The sequence below is a fragment of the Petaurus breviceps genome, unplaced genomic scaffold, assembly GCF_028583685.1.
Source record: "Petaurus breviceps papuanus isolate PSGF00001 unplaced genomic scaffold, PetGlider_PUasm1.0 115, whole genome shotgun sequence".
Lineage (NCBI taxonomy): Eukaryota > Metazoa > Chordata > Mammalia > Diprotodontia > Petauridae > Petaurus > Petaurus breviceps.
The window spans coordinates 989,040-1,006,035 of NW_027185612.1; the positions used below are offsets into that span (position 1 = coordinate 989,040).

Consider the following 16,996-nt stretch of genomic DNA (forward strand, 5'->3'; position numbering starts at 1 on the left):
TCCTTCTTCAGGGCTTCTGAACCAACAGAAAGGCTCCCAGACCCCTGGAACAACAGTACTGTCCCTCACCAGTGGACAGTATTCACTCTGTCTGCAGGACAGTCTCCAGACCCCTGCAACAACAGTACTGTCCCTCACCAGTGGACAGTATTCACTCTCTGTCTGCAGGACAGTCGCAGGCCTTCTTAGCGAACAGCCAGGTTCCAGGACTTCTTCAACAAAAGGACAGTCTTTCACCAGTGGACAAATCTGGCAAAATAACATCAAAACAGACAGACAAAGTACCAGCAAAACAGCCATGTCTCCTCAGTCCTTGGCAGCTCAGGGGGGCAGGTCTCAAAAGTCCAGGGCAATTCAAAGCGGCCACCAGCAATTCTCTTAGTCTCTCTCTCTCCACGAGGTGCTGCTACCAAAAAAAAATCTTCCGCCTCTCTTTAGTGTCTCTCCAAATCTACCTCACCAGCTCCTCCCAGCTCAGGACTTTCTTTTCACATCAACAAGCCCATCCCACAGGTGGGATTAACAAACTCTGGGTTTTAACACAATCAATTTGAAAACCAAGCCAATACAGGGGAATCTTTAATTGCCATTACTATCACACATTGTCAGTTATTTCTATAGAAGTAGATAGCATTTTTCTCCAAAGGGCCTTCAGAATTGTCTTAGACCATTGCACGGCAGAGAATAGCCAAGTCATTCACAGGGTAATCATCTTACAGTATTGCTGTTACTGTGTACAATGTTCTCCTGGTTCTGTTCACTTCACTTTGCATCAGCTCATGTAAGTCTTTCCAGTTTTTTCTGAAAGCATCCAGCTCCTCGTTTCTCATATCACATTAGTTTTCCCTCACAATCATATACTACAGCTTGCTCAGCCACTTCCCAATACTCTGAAAATATTAAAGTGCTATGTTGATGCTAGGGAGTAGTGTTATTAATAGCTAGAAGCATAAAATGTCTGAAGACAAAGGGCCTGGCCAAGACAACCCAGAAGGAGCTGAGCTTTGTCAGAGCATACCTACTCCTTTTCTGTCTCAGAGAATGCTCCAGAGGTCATATCCTCACTAACACTGCCAAACCTGCTATATACATGCGCCATTCCTCCTCCACCCCCCAGGCACTGACCTCACTCTGGGTCACCTCCTGTTCTCTATCTATGGCAGGCAGTGGGCAGGCTACTCTTGGAGTCAGAAGAGCAGAACTTTGCTTAGACACTGACTAGCCATGTCTCCTCCAAAAAGTTAACCAACCCCTCTCTGAATCGATTATTTGTCTGCAAAGTGGGGCTAACAATTATAGCACTATAGAATTGTTGGGAGGAAAGTGCTTTGTAAACCTTGTAAAACCAATATTACCCGGGAAATTTTTTTAGAATATAGTATTGCATTGAGAATAGGAATTTGAAGATCTTTCCTGCCCCTCAATAAGCTTAGGGAGAACTTGAAGACCTTCCCTGCTTTTAAAGTAAACCCTGCCCCCTAATAGGCACATGCAGCCTTTGATGGGAGGAGTTTGCTGAAGGGTGGAGCAGAGCCACAGAAAGCTGAGAGTCAGAGCTAGAGAGAGGGTGTGAGAGAGAGGAGCTCAGCCAAGGGGATAGAGAGGTTTGTGAGTAAATATTGATCTTGTATTGGTTTGTGGGAAGACTCTCGGCTACATTGTGGTACATTGACCTTTATGTTGCCTTGATAGGTTCAGCTTTCTGGTGTCTAAATAAGTGCTTTGGTTCTGTTGTCTATATGGAGAGTTTCTTATATTTGGCAATCGTGCACTATATGGGACCATTTATCATCATGGTCAGTGCTGTAAGTATTGTACTGGTACTACAAGTTCCCAGGCTGAGAAAAGATGTTTATCTACCTGTAGAAGGAACAGAGGAGCTCAGAGGAGGGTGGTGTGTACTAGGGCTGTGGGATGGGAAGAATAAGGATCTATATTCAGGGGTTCAGAGTAGGGAGAGGCTTTGTAAGGGTTCCCCCTATCCATCAGAGAAGACTCAGTGGAGCAAGGGAGTGGCAGAGGCCTAGAGAAGCTCTTTCCAGTTCAGTTGTAGGATCCTCTCCACCTCCGGTATCTGTGTGTCTTGTCCTGCCTAACCTCCTTCCACAAACTGCCTCCCAGGCCCAGCTGTCCCTGCTGGAAAGGACACCCTAAAATGACAGGCTGTGGTGCCTCTGCAATCTGGCATTTAATTCCTAATGTCTCTGTCCCATTCTAGGCATCACTTTGTGGGACAGGGAGACCCTTGAGAGAAATGTGACCACAGAAGAGCAGTACAAGACTGATTTTGACATCATCACCTCTGACTCTATTGATGAGAAGATGAATGCCATGAATATCACTGCAGAGCTGAAAGCAAGTGTCCTGGGGGGGATGGTGGCAATAGGAGGCTCTGCCAAGTATTTAAATGACACCAAGACATCCCAGAAGCAAGCTAGGGTCACTCTCAAGTACAGTGTGACTACACAGTTTTTCCACCTCACGATGAACCACCTGGGATATCAGAATATCTCTTACCATGACGTGTTTGATAATGGAACAGCCACCCACGTGGTCACTGCAGTGCTCTATGGGGCCCAGGCTTTCTTTGTGTTTGATCAGAAAGTTTCCACCAATGAAAATGTCAAGGATATAGAAGGACTGTTGAAGGCTGAAGTGAAGAAGATTCTCCAAGTATCAGGAAAAGTAAGGAGAGAGATAAAAAAGGAGGGCAGTGAGAAAAAATCAACCAAGGAATTCAGGTGTAAGTTTTATGGGGATTTTGTCCTTGAGACCAATCCAGTGACTTATGAAGATGCAGTAAAAATCTATGCCTCCCTTCCTAAGCTGCTTAGGGGCCGTGGGGTGCCCCTCCAAGTCTGGCTGTACCCTTTGGAGAAGCTGAGCTCCAAGGCTGCCAGGCTGGTTCGAGGGATCAGCATTAGCTTGGTGTGGGATGCCCAGAACACTCTGGAAAAGTTATCTGAGTGTGATAAGAGGTGTAATGACATGTTGGAAGCACCAGGGCTCTCAGTCTTTTCTGCCATCAGGGAAAAGGTCAGGCTATTCCAAGAGCTAAACGGGCAATACAAACAGCTTTTCCAGAAGGAAATAGCCAAGGTCTTACCCCTGATCCGGGCAGGCAGCACAGAGGAAGATGAGCTGACCAGGATTTTAACCAGGGAAAGCCAGTCCCCATTCAGCACTAGGAGGATCTCAGAGTTCCTGGATCAGAAACTCCAGGAGATGAAGGTGGTAAATTTCTACCTCACCCTTCTGAAGGGGGTGCCAGTCATGGCTGACCAGAATGAGGTGGACACTGTGGTTCTAGGCTCTGCCCACAAATTTGTCCTGGTGTTTGCACTCACCTCCTTGCAGGATGAGCCCTACTTAGCAGATTGGAAACAGTGGCTATGGAATCCAGCATCATTCAGGCCTGACTGTGAGCAAAAGGAATATTCCTCCTGGGTCAAGGACAGAGAGACAAGGAGAAAGGCAATACAATTGGCAGAAGCCTTTTCAACATTTGCCAAGACCAATCATTCCACAGAGAAGACTCGATTCATTGTGGCATCTGTCCCAGATCAGGAGAACAAGGGGGTCTCCATTTACCTCTATGAAAAGGGACTGCTGGTCAGCACCAACTTTGAGCTACCAGTCAAACCTCCCCCTCCCCAGATTGGCCAGGTCACACATGACTCCTTAGAGCTCACACTGACCCCAGCATCTGGGAAGGAGGAGAGGATCACTGGCTATCAGGTAGAGTACAAGGTTGTAGGGGAAGAGGACTGGACCACCATCCCTGTGTCTGGAAAACTAGAGGGATTCAAAGTGAATGACCTTGAGCCTAGCACAGAGTATTTGTTCAGGATTGCTGAGGTGTGGGAGCTAGGGCTCAGTGAGAGCAGTGATGTGAGCCTTGCTGTGAGGACACTTCCCCCAACCTGCCCTCCTGGAAAGCCAGTAGCTGTTGTGATGGGACCACAGTCTGTGACCTTGAGCTGGCAGGGTCCAAGTGCTGTTGGAGCAGGAATCAAGATCAAGGAATATAGAATAGAGTACAGAGAGGAGACTGAGGCTGAGGATGGGGAAGGAGAATGGCATGAACATAGAAAAGGAAATAATGAGACCCACTGTGATATTGATGGACTGACACCTCAGACTATGTACAGGTTCCGAGTTTCTGCCGTGTATGATGGTGGCTGGACCAGTGAGAGCAGTGACAAGAGTGACCCAGTGAGGACTCTCTCTACTATAGAAGAAGCTACAGTCTCTGGTAAGGGGCTTTTAGTAACTAAAATCCCTAAGAATGTTTCTCATTATTGGAATATGTGAAGTGTTGCAAGGGTTGATCAGGTGACTCTCCTTGATTTCACAATCCACTGGAATTGGACTTGCCTCACTCAAAGTGAGAAGTCAGGAGAGACCTTACCTTAGAAAGACCAAGGTCCCCCACTGCATCCTGGGCCACCTCTAGTCTTCCTGATCTATATCTGATCGCTGGACCCAGATGACTCTGGAAGAGAAAGTGAGGCTGGTGATGTTGCACAAACCTCCCTCACTTAAATTAGAGTCAATTTCAAGTCCTGTCATCATCTTCCTGATCCCATGGTCCCCTTGGAGAAGCAAAAAAACCTCACAATGTAACTACAGGGGGTCAGGCTCTGAGAGACTTATTTATATTTGTAAGGGTCCATTTATTGTGGGAGGGGGTAGATCAAAGCACCTCTGATCATTCAGAACCCCATTCCCAGGAGAAGGTCAGGTACATAAGATATCTACTAACTAAAATTATTCAATTAAATGCCTGAAATTATTACCACTGAAAATCATACCCGGTTAATTCCCCAGAATTTCTTAAGCTATGCTTCATATTCCAGCTATAAAAAAGTGATCTTTGACAAATATTATTTTTTAAAATGAAAGAAAGTTTAAATTGCTTTACTTGAGAATTTCAAGACACCCCTTATTGTAATACAAATATTCTAGAGTTGAAAATAATCATAGAGCCTCACCTCTTCTGACCTCTGGTAGCAACAAAAGTCATCTCTATAACATCTCTTTGTGGAGACTGAGACATCTGTCTCTTCTTCAAGTACAGGGTTAGCTCTTTGGAGGCAATAGGAGTTCTCCCTTTGAAATATTCCTCTCTCCTGTACATAGGGGCTATCCACACAGACTTTTCCCAGAGACAAGTGGTTATTGCAGTGGATACAGAGGTGGACCTGGGAGGGAAAAGGCTTATTATGAAATCCAGCCTCAGACCTTTTCTACCCGTGTGCCACTGGGACAAGTCTCTTAACCTCAGTCTTCCTCAGTTTTTGTCTGTAAAATGGTGCTCACAATAGTACCTATCTTCCAGAACTGTTGTGAGGATCCAAGAAGATATTTGTAAAGCATATTGTGAATCTTAAGTTTCACTGTTTTAAAGCAGGAAAACTTCCCGATTATTTTTTTCTCTCATTAAAATGTTCAGTCAGGCTTGATCCTGAAAGGAAATCAGCAATTTCTAACAGTGTAGTTGATGTCAGTCACATTCTAACCTGAGCCCTTCATGGAATGATGGGAGTTGGAAGCAACTGTGCAGTCCAACATCCTGCCAGAAGAACAATCCCCTTTATGCTGTGGCTGACAACTGTGGTCACTTCCAGGGATGGCGAGCTCACTCTCTCCCAGTCCATTCCATGGTGGGGCAGCTCCAATTGTTGGACATTCTTCCTTTTTAGTGGAACTGAAATCTTTCTCCTTGTAAACAACCTTTGGGTCCAGCTTTGCTCTATGGGGTTAAGCAAAATGACTAATCTCTTTTCTTAATGGAGTCCCTCCAGATACCTGAGGGCAGTGACCCTGCTCCATCCAAGGCTTCTTTCTCTTCTCTAGTCCAAACATCCCCTGTTCCTTGAATTCTTCCTTCTGGGCAATCATGTCCACACCTTCCCCTTCCTCACTGTCCTTCTCAGCATGAGCTCTAGCTGGTCCTGTAGGAGGAGATGGGAATAGAAACCAGAGGATATCAAGTCATATCCTGACTCTGTCTGTTGGTCTTCATGACTTTGGGCAAGTCATTAACCACCTTGGGACTTAGTTTCCTCATTTTTCACATGAAGGGGGTGACCTTATACAACTTTACAGCTACCTCCTAGCTCCCAAACTTTTCCAAATGTGGTGCCTAAGTTGGGCCACGCTGTTGCCCATGGGACCTGACTAGTTAGAGGTGCAGTGGGACTGTCCCTTCCCAGGATAAACTCCTTGCACTCCTCCCACTATTGTCTATGATTTTGTTAGTTGTTTTTGACAGCTAACCTCATGTGAAGCTATTTTTTTAACCTAGAGCTGTAATATCACAGTTTCATGGGAAAAGCCCAGGATAGAAACTGCTTCTCTGCTGAGCAGGAACTCATAGTAATTTATGTCTTAAGAGTCGAACTCCTTACTGTTTTCTCTGTCCTGGTTTCCTTAGCAATACTGAGAAGCCCCAGACATCCTCTACAGCATAATGTTTTTAAAAGAATAAAATAAAACAGGGAAACCAATTATATTCAAATGCAATCATAAAAATATGTATATTTTAAAACAACTCTACCAGTCCATGGATCCCAGGGTAAAGTCACCTCAATTTAGGGAATGGTTGGAAGTACACTGACAAGGCCCCCAAGGAAGGGCCTTGACCCATCCTCATATGGGGCTTGAACCCAGATCTTCCTGACTCGAAGACCAGCTTGCCATCCTTTATCCCCCACTGCCTCCGTCAAACTTCTAGACAGTGTGTAAGCCCCAGGTCTTACTCAATACCTCATATCACTAGAGACCCTGTATGGCACAGAATTGACATCTTGTATAAGAAATCTAGATCACCGTGATTCTATTTAAGTAACATAATAGTCCATGAGTGTTTCAGCTGCCCTGTTACCTTGATGCCTCACTCAGACCCACGTTGTTCAGCCCACTAAAACTTCTAGGTTGTGAACAGTTTTCCACTCTTAGCTGATTTTTTCTATGTTTGCATCTGGTAGAATTCTCCCCGAGGACAGAGAATAATTTTTGTCCTTGTTTCTCCTTCAACACTAGTGCAATTTTCAGGAATTTAATTTGTTCATATCTTTTTTGTTTTTTTTCTGTTGGCTGGAGACCAATTTCTCTTCTGATTCCTCCCCCCAACCCCACCACCATGAACCCTCTGATTGGGCCCAAAACTTAAAACTGCACTAGGATTTTTGGGACGCCCAATATGTATTCTGTCTGTGGGAGGCCTATTTCCCTAGCCCCATCCCCCACTTCTCCACCACCATCCTGGATCTTCTGACTGGGCCCAAGGACCTTTCTGGCTGGTAGCTCCGCATTTTAACAGAGAAAGGAGAGTTGTGTTCTGGAAAGAGGATACCATGAACCTAGAAGAATAGCATCTACTGCCACCTAAATCCTATTATTTTCACAGAAACATTCACACCCCATTTCTTCCATGCTAAAGGCTCCACTCCCAGTCCCAACAATCCCTGGGTGATGCTTGTGCCCTTCCCTTCCCTTACCATGGCCCTGAATTCAGGCCACTCACTGCAGAAGCCTGAGGGAAGGCTGTCTCAATTCAGGGTGTTTAGAAGTGAAGGCACTTGGTCAATTCCTCAAACACACTTATTTTATTATGCCAAGAGGAAAAGGTCTTTCCAGATTAGTGGCTGTGTGATGATGTAGCATCAATACTAGAAAGAGAAAGAAGGAAAAACCTATGGGAGACTGCAGGGAGCTTACATTCTGTTGGGGAAAATTCTCATTCTAATGAAGGCATTGGCTTCCACACTGGGGTGGTGGTGTGGCAGTTCCCCCTAATTTAGCTTTCCAGATTTCCCCTTTTGTACAAGAAAATCCCTTTTCTGATGGGTGTAAGGGAGATGGGGAGGAGGAGAAAGTTACAGGGTGGTGACTGAGGGGAGAAAAGGGGCTATCTGCTACTTTTGCTTCCAGTTACATATTCTGGGATCTTTGAATGCTGTCTTAGGTGGAGGAGGATGAGCATTAAAGGACTAGAATGTCACCCCCACCTACTTGAGGTCAGCTAAGGAAAGGCATGTGGAATTTCACATTTATGATCCCAGGTGCTAGACAGTTGTTGGGGCTCATGTGAACACTTATCTATAAAATTCTAATTCGGGGCACAGAGACCTCAACTAGGCCTCCTTACTGGCAACAATTAGAATTAGGGATTCCTGATTCTCAGATAGTGTTTTTTTGTTTGTTTGTTTGTTTTGAGGAAGAAGAATCATTCAAGGTACCCTACCTATTTCCTTCATTTGGTTTTAAATGTTCTTCCCAAAGAGTGATTATGTGGTAACTCAAGTGTCTGCACTAGGAACAACAATACAACATAAGATTTATATGTCCAAAAATGATTTATTAAAAGCTACTCCTATAGAACTTCCCACGGTCCAGGAGGGCTGAAGATCAGGATGGGAAGCTGTAATGCTCCAAATCTACATCTGAATTGTGGTAGTGTGAAGGCTCCAAAAATGACTTTTCATTTCCCTTTAGTCCCTCCTCTGATCTCACCTAGAGTAGCCCAATTTTTCCGGGTGGAAAGGGAGCTGGAGATTCTAGGCTGCTGAGAGATGAGGACAAAGGTGTTATATGCTACCTCAGTTTCAAGGTCTGGGTCTTGGAATCTAGGAGTACAGAAACTGGTTGAGGAGAAGAACCTATGGATTCCCCAATTTATTCAAGATTGGTTGACAAGGAAGCCCTAGAGAAACTTATCTATGATGTCAGGTGATACAGACCATCTAAGCCAAGGTGGGCACTCATCAGTGAAGTTAATTGGACAAGATGGAGAGACCTTCTTGACTGGTTTTAGAGGCAATAGCAAAAAGTAATAAACAACCCTTAAAGGAAGCTTAACAATTAGCTGTCAAGTGGTAGGTGAATGGCTTTGAGTTGTTCCCATAAGTGAGGAATCAGAGATTTAATAGAGGTGTCCACATGTTTGCATTTTTTCTGGGATTGTACATATCTCTTGCTAATTCAGAGTGTAGAGGAAATGGAAAATAAATGTTCTTTTTCATATTTTATTCATTTTGTTAGATAATTCCTAATTATTTTTATATATTTTATATTCATTTTTTTATTTTTAGTTCTAAATATTCTCTCCATCCATCCCTTACCTAATTCATTGAAAAGACAAGCAATATAGATTTGAAGTCATGAAAATTATATATCCATATTAGCCATGTTGCAAAAAAAAGATAAAGCAAAAGCAAGATTAAGTGAAAAAATATATACTTCTATCTACCCCCCCAGCTCAGAGATGATTATAATTTTTCTCTTTTGGGATTCTTACTTATGAAATAGTACTTCAGAATCTTTAGGAATAGAGGAATAAACCTCCACATTACAAAAATATCCTAACATGGGAAAAGATCTCAGTTATTAATCTAGCTGGGTATAATGTGGCTATGTATAAATGTATACATACATGTGTTTTCCAATAAGCAATAATGGTTCATTCATTACATGCCCACAGGAAGGGCTGCACATGCAGTTCTATAAATCTAAGAAATGCCACCTGCTAACAGCCCTCCAAAAACAGTCACCTGATGGTGGTAGCTTCCCTTCTGCTGACAAAGATCTGTTCATTTCATGAGGACAGTACCCAGCCATGCTCAAAATGTGTCCAAATTATTAGGACCTTTCTCAGGTCATGCTGTACTGGTGTAGATTTCAAGAACCTAGGGGTGACCTCCTTGTCAAGGTAAGATTTCTGAGCAGGGTTTTATTACAATCATCTACAAAACCCAGTCAATCCTTCTTCTTTCTTCCTTGTTTCGTACAGACCCAGACAACAGTGGAGGAGACTCAGAGGAGGCAGAGCTCAGAATTGTCCTTGTGGGGAAAACAGGAACTGGGAAAAGTGCAACAGGAAACACCCTCTTGGGCAGGACAGAGTTTGAGTCCAAAAGTTCAGGAGGGTCAGTCACCAAAGTCTGCAGGAAAGCCAGGAGCACATGGAAGGGGAGGGACATTGCTGTTGTTGATACTCCAGGCATTTTTGACACTGACATTAAAGAGAAAGAAAACTTGAATGAAGTAGCTCGATTCATGACACTGTCCTCTCCAGGACCACATGCTGTACTCCTGGTTCTGCAAGTGGGTCGTTTCACCCAGGAGGAGAAGGCAGCTGTTGAAAGGCTTTATCATCTTTTAGGAGCTGAAGCAGTGAAGTTTTTAATTATTGTATTCACTCGGAAAGAAGATCTGGGAGAAGAAAGTGTAGGGGATTATGTAAGAACCATTGATGACCCCTTTTTCCAGGATTTGTTGGAGCAGTGTGAAAACCGATTCTGTGCATTTAATAATAATGCTAGTGGAGCTCAGAGAGATGCCCAGGTTTCAGAGCTGATGGCCATGATTGAGAAGATGGTGCAAAATAATGGGTGCACCCACTACACCAACGATATGTATGCATCTGTGGAAGAGCTCCTCCAGAAAGACATGGAGACAGGACTGCAACATTACAAGGAACAGTATGAGAGGGAGAAAGAAGAAATCAGAGATATATATGCGAAGCTAAAAAAATTGAAAAAGGAAAAGGTGAAAGAGGAAGGTAAATCATGTGAGAAGCAAAAGGAAAATATTGAGAAGAAAAACAGTGTCTTGAAGGAGGAGAAGGAAGCATTAGAAAAATTAAACATGATTTACAAGAAAAAGCTTCTAAGTTTCCGAGACAAGGCCGAGAATAATCTGACCATACTTTCAACAATCATAACAATTCTTTCCTCCATTGCATTATTTGCTATGTCAATATTTTTCAAGTAGCCCTTTAGACAACCAGAATTACTTTGATGGGGTGCTTGGGATCTATGTTTGTAACATCAATATATCAGTTTGTAATATCAGGTTATAAAATCAATTTGTAAAACCAGTCTGTAAAATCACATTTCCCCCTCCCCAGCCTCAGAACATCAGCTCTTCCCCTTTCCCCTGCCACCACTCTTCCCAACAACAATTCATGAACTGTTTATTTCTGCTTGGAACAATAACAAGCTACACCTATGAATTCTTCACTAAACCATCTATAAACATTTTAGCTTAGGCAAGTGTTATCTCCCCTTACTATAATGGCCAGCTGTACCTATGAATCCTTCAATGCCCTATCTATAGGTTAACTGCTTAGCCAATCATACACATACTGAGTGTATGTTAGCATTGGTTCCCAACATCCATCTTATCAAACACGACACTGATGGGTGGCAGACTAGGCACTTCTCAGTCAGCCCTTGACCGCTAGCCAACTTAGTGATGTTTCATGCCTACACCTCCAGGTAGCCCCCCCTTGGGATATTTCCCAGTGAATTATGGGCAATAAACCTGCTATGCAGTTGATATTAAAAGTGCATGTTCCTTTAAGTACTCACCACTCCTTAACTCCTCCCTAATCCCACCCTTACTCACCTAGTTAGCATAATTGACATCTGATTTGCTGTCTTGACTCAAAAATTATACCTGTGACTTTTTTCAGTTTGCAGGTTCCCTAAGAACTCTTGTTTGCTGCACAGCGTAACAACCAGCTTGCAGGTTCCCTAAGAACCCCTGCCCCACTGTAAAGCATAACAATAAACTTTTACAATCCTGACTCCAAGTTTGCTTGGGCCTACTGAATTCTTTCCAGACTGAATTGCAGGGATTCTGGTCATTGATCTTGATCAGAGTTCCTGTATAATGTATTGCCATTCCCCCATCAATTTCGGTGATACAAAGAGACCTTGAGTGGCAGAGGTCACATGGGTAATAAGGGATGCAGACATCATCTGAACCTAAGTCTCCTGACTACAAGTCTAATGTTCTTTCTGCTCCATGACACTGCTTGCTAAAGAGAAATGCCTTTCAGAAGAATGGATCCTGATATTTTACAGTAGCAGATAGAACTTCCTAATTTCTTATGTTCAGGCCATGGAAACTGGCAGCTAGCTACATCCAGGAGAGGGCAAGAATTCAAAACTCATTGTGGACCATTACAAGCTAACTGTCTGAGCTCCATTCTGTGCTTTATCCCCCCAGAAAGAATTTCCCTTTTTCTCGGCCATCACTCCCATCATACTCATCCTTTAAGAACCAATTGAAAACACATGGCCTCTCACCAAACCTTCCTTCCTTCCATCCTTTTCCACTCTGATGAAGCCTGTTCTCTACCTTCTACCGATCTTCCTAGAGAAGTTTTACCAGATTGTGGGTCATAGGTTGCTTTGTCACTGTGAACATTTGGGCTCACAAGTTTATATTTTTTCATAAACATAGTGTAAGCCATTTGTGTACTGGAGGCTGAAGCTTCTATCTGAATTGCTGGTCCTTCTAAGATGCCCTCTCACAGCCTCATAATTTTATTTACTATTATTGGGGTGTAAAAATCAGGCAGAAACAATCTCAAGTGAGTGAGAAATTTACTGTCATGTGCAGTAGCCAGAAAGCATCCATGTATAGGCTGAATACATATCTGTAGGTAGCCTGAGGGACACCAAAATATCCCTGAATAACCCCAGTTTTCATACTCTTGATCAAACAACTCTGGCTTCTTATCTTTACCAAACATAGTTCCCCATTTGTATGCATGTTGCAAAAAAAGAAAAGAAAAAGCAAGATAAAGTCAAGGAGAAAGTATTACAAGCTATCAGGAAGAAACAATTTGAGTATTGTAGAAATACAATCAGAATAACACAAGATGTAGTGGCTTCTACACTAAGGGATCCAAGGTTTTGGAATATGAAATTCTGGAGGTCAAAAGAGCTAGGATTAAAACCAAGAATCACCTACCCAGAAAAACTGAGTATAATGCTTTAGGGGGAAATATGGTCATTCAATGAAATAGAGGACTTTCAAGTATTTTTGATGAAAAAAACAGCTGAACAGAAAATTTGACTTTCAAATATAAGAAGCAAGAGAAGCATGAGAAGGTAAACAGGAAAAAGAAATCATAAGGAAAGTATAAAAGTTGAACTATTTACAATCCTACATGGAAAAGCAATAATTGTAACTCATGAGACTTTTCTTAGTATGAGGATAGTTGAAGGGAATATATATGTATATATGTATACATACATATGTATGTATGTATAAGAGGGTGTGTGTATGAATACGTATATGTGTGTGCATTGTATACTTAGAGGGCACAGGATCAGTTCATTGGGAAGGCTTGATATCTAAAAAAAATTTAAGAAGTGAGAAAGGAATATAATGAGAAAAGGAGAAAGGGAGAGATAGAATAGGGTAAATTATCTCATATAAAAGAGGCAAGAGAACACTGTTACAATGGAGGGGAAGGGCAGGAAAGTGAAAGGGAATGGGTCAACCTTATTCTCTTTGAATTAGGCTTAAGAAGGGAATAACATACACACTCATTTGGGTATCTTACTCTACAGGAAAGTAGAGGGGAAGGGATAAGAGGGAGGATGATAGAAGGGAGGGCAGATTGGGCAAGAGGATAGTTAGAAGCACACACTTTTGAAAAGGGACAGGGTCAAAGTAGAAAATTGAATAAGTGGGAGGGCATGATAGGATGGAGGGAAATATAGTTAGTCTTTCACAATATAAATACTATGGAAACATTTTGTGTAACTACACATGTACAACCTATATTGAGATGCTTTTCTTCCCAGTGGGGGTGAGTGAGGAGGGAAGAAGGGAAAGAATCTGGAAAAGAAATGTTAAAAAAAAATGTTTTTTACATGCAACTGGGAAATAAGATATACAGTCACTGGGGTACAGAAATCTATCTTGCCCTACTAGAAAGTTGGTGGGGGGGAGGATGGGGGAGGACATAAGAGAGAGCAGATTGGGGGTAGGAGTATTCAGTAGGCTTGCTATCTTGGGGAGGGGGGAGGGGAAAGATGGGGAGAAAATTTGTAACTCAAAATTTTGTGGAAATGAATGTTGAAAACTAAAAATAAACAGTTTACAGCAAAATTTTTTTTAAAAAAGGAAAGATCAACCATAACAACACACCCAGAATTATTTCATAGGACAGAGATAAAACAAAGAGTTAAAGTCCTGAGGTGTTTAAAAACCCAGTCTACCCCTTCTTCTATATTGGGGGCAAGGGGAACCAGAGGCAGGGCACTCAGGGCTGGCCAGAGGCTCAGCAGCAGCTCTTGGCAGGCCAATCCTGACCCTTGAGCAGGAACAGCTCAGAGAAGGGAATGAGGCCAGGACAGGGCCTGGAGGAGGTGGCTCAGTATCAGGTGGTGGGAACACTTGAACCCAGCCCCAGCTGACTGCTCAGCCAGCTCTCTGCCTCCCTAGTCTGCCTCTCCAGATGGGGTTTTGTAGATGTAAGAGAGGAAGGCTTCAGCTCCTCCACCCTCCATCCTCCAATGGCGTAAACACCATTTTTTGCAAGAATTACAGGGAGGGAATGAAGGAGTAAGAGGCCTCAGTTGAGGAAGTACATTTATTTTTATCCCTTAGGCAAATAAAATAGAGAGAGGAGGAGGAACATTTTTATTTTCCAGTAAAACTGTAATATCTGCTTGTCAAAATTTTTTAATACTTTTGGACATGTAGAAGAAATTTTAGGAAAATGATGAAAATTCTTTGAAAATCCTGGTGTCAATCAGGAGACATAACTGCTCCTTCCAGTGTTAAATTGCTAAGACTGCCAACAGTCTAGGCAGCAGGAGCCAGGTCTGTCTGAGATCACTTTGGGGAGTGTGACCCCTGAAGGGAGTAAAGATTAATCTCTACCATTCATAACTGCACCTTCTTTCTCCTCCCCACTCCTGGCCAAGTTGTCCAATGTAGAGCAGCAGATGCTATTTCACATTCATGATCCCACTGTCAGTCTGAGGTAATTTTTGGCTATAGGAAGTCTTGTTAGAGTCCTAATGGGGGTTCAGGAATGCTTGACCATCACAATAAAAACTCACTTTTTACCTGTATATTATCTGCCTTGTGGTAAAGGTATTGTATTTGTATTTGACAGCATGTATTTGTACATGTATTTGACAGCAGTGACCCAGAACAGGAACTCAGAGAGGAGATATTTCTCCCTAACTCATCAGGATCCTATTAAGACTTTAGGAATTTCCAAGCATGTTCGAAAAGCAAAAATTTAAGCCTTGTTTTACTTTTAGGTACATACAGAAAAAGCCTGCAGATTATGTAAGTCTGGAGATAAGCCTAGCTCATGCATCCTGTTAAGTTGTAAAAATAATCAAACCAGTCAGGTGATCTGTAATAAAGTGAGGCCTTTTTTCAGGGTTGAGGAAAGGAAACCAAGCAAACCTCTTGTCCTCACATGTCAACCTTCCTCCTCCTGAAATTGTCTCCTTGGTAGGGTGACTTTTTGAGTTAAGCACTGCCTCCCCCGTGAGGACAAATGGTTTATGGGTAGGATAATAATAATAATAATACAGGGCAACACTAATCCTTCTGTAGGAGGTACCTGTGAGTGTTTTATATGACTTTAGTCTCTGACAGGAGAAATTGGACAGCATTGGGACTCTGAGTTCCTGGTATAGAGGGGATGCTTTCATGACCAAAGCTCATGGAGAAAAGTACAGAAAGAGGAGGGTGGGTGTACCAAAGATAAATTGCTCAGATTTTTCAGTGGGATGTTGACCATGCAGTGGAGATTACATTGTACAGTGGGAGAATTCCCTCAGGTCCTACTTTCAAGTCCCTAGGTATCTGGACTGTGATGGTAAGTGTTTCACAAACAGCTTCCCAGGAAAAAGGTACCTTTGATACTTTTTAAAATTTAATCTACATTATTAACATTTTCTCCATGATTTTTAAAAGCCTGCACAAGAATGAAAACAACAAACCAAACCCAGAATTTTAGGACTTTCTTGAAAACTTAACACCTGACTCTGGGGAGCTAAGAAGTTGCACAAGATTAGAAGGGATTTCTATAAATTGGCTTTTATGGAAGGATAAATTTAGATTTCAGAAGGAAATATGGCAAATGGAATTCCTTACATTTGTGAGACCTGATAAATCTTTATTGCTCATTGCAGCTCCAAGAGAATAGAAATAACCAACTGGCTCTCAGCTGTGATTGGTGAGGCTTGTTGTTTCAGGTAAAAGGCACTTGGGACCATAACTAAATTTTATTTTGAGTTTGAATTTGGGTATAGTTGTCTGCATTACATCAGTATCTGAGAGAAAATGCCACAAGCTACTCAGAGGTAATGTGATCCTGTACTGTTGGCAGGTGGAATTCTCCACTTGGTAAAGGCTGAAGGGACAATCTTAGCCTGTCTGGTATGGGATCCCTCCTGATTCAGTTTACCCATGGGATTCCTTTGAAAAGGAATGTTTCCCACCTATTCCTGAGTCTAGCTATGAGGTGGAACAGATACCATATGGTTAGATATCTATGACTTTACCTGAATTTAAACAGAGCCAAGGATGTTTTCTCCTGTCATATTTGGAATGTCACATGCCCCTGCTTTTTTCCTGATATAGCAGGTTTCTGTGATCAGAGCAAGTAGTCAGTAAAAGATATGAGCTCTTTCTTGTTAGCTTGCTGGAAAATCTAATATTATTTTTCATCTAGAATTAGAACACGTGCAGAAAGTTATGCAAACTGTTTAAGATCATTTTAAAAGTTTTCAACTATTTTCTTCATAAAAGTTTAGTGATCATTTATAAATCTTGAAACTATTTTAAAAGAAAGGAAAATACTTTTAGAAGGAATTTTTTAAATCTCTAGTGTGATTTTAAGAGGCCTACTAAAACTTTCATTTGTGATAAAATTTATTGCTAAATTTATGTAATAAGTTGTAAAGCAGAAGAGATCTTGCTTTTTTGATCTGGATTTGTAGTTGTTCCATTATCTAAACAAAAGTTAACATTTGTAACTGAATGTACATGTAAAAGATTCCATTTCTGAAGTATCTCTTTCTTCCAGAGTGAATATAATCAGAGGATAAACAAGCTTTGTGAAACAAGGATGTATGTCTACTATTTAGCTGTAAGGTTCAAGTCAGGAACCTCTTTTGTTAAAGGCAGTACAGTTATGTTAGTAAAAGAATAATAA

General features: G+C 42.1%; 2 protein-coding genes and 1 pseudogene across 6 annotated transcripts in view; 1 reads left to right on the forward strand and 2 right to left on the reverse strand.

Annotated features, from left to right (window-relative positions):
- The window catches only part of LOC138158519 (sialomucin core protein 24-like), an 8,059-nt pseudogene extending 6,967 nt beyond the window's left edge, over positions 1-1,092 (reverse strand).
- The window catches only part of LOC138157633 (stonustoxin subunit alpha-like), a 146,266-nt gene extending 134,664 nt beyond the window's left edge, over positions 1-11,602 (forward strand). Inside the window, exons 2-4 of one of the 2 annotated variants that reach the window (XM_069083276.1) lie at positions 1,693-1,805; positions 2,219-4,255; positions 9,797-11,602. In XM_069083276.1, coding sequence (XP_068939377.1) covers positions 2,323-4,255; positions 9,797-10,779 — 2,916 coding nt within the window. In that variant the 5' untranslated portion in view covers positions 1,693-1,805; positions 2,219-2,322 and the 3' untranslated portion in view covers positions 10,780-11,602. The remainder of the gene's footprint in view (positions 1-1,692; positions 1,806-2,218; positions 4,256-9,796) is intronic. The other variant, XM_069083283.1, reaches the window with a different exon arrangement.
- Positions 1-16,996, reverse strand: part of LOC138157655 (stonustoxin subunit alpha-like) — a 361,938-nt gene that overhangs the window by 300,610 nt on the left and 44,332 nt on the right. The window lies entirely within an intron of this gene.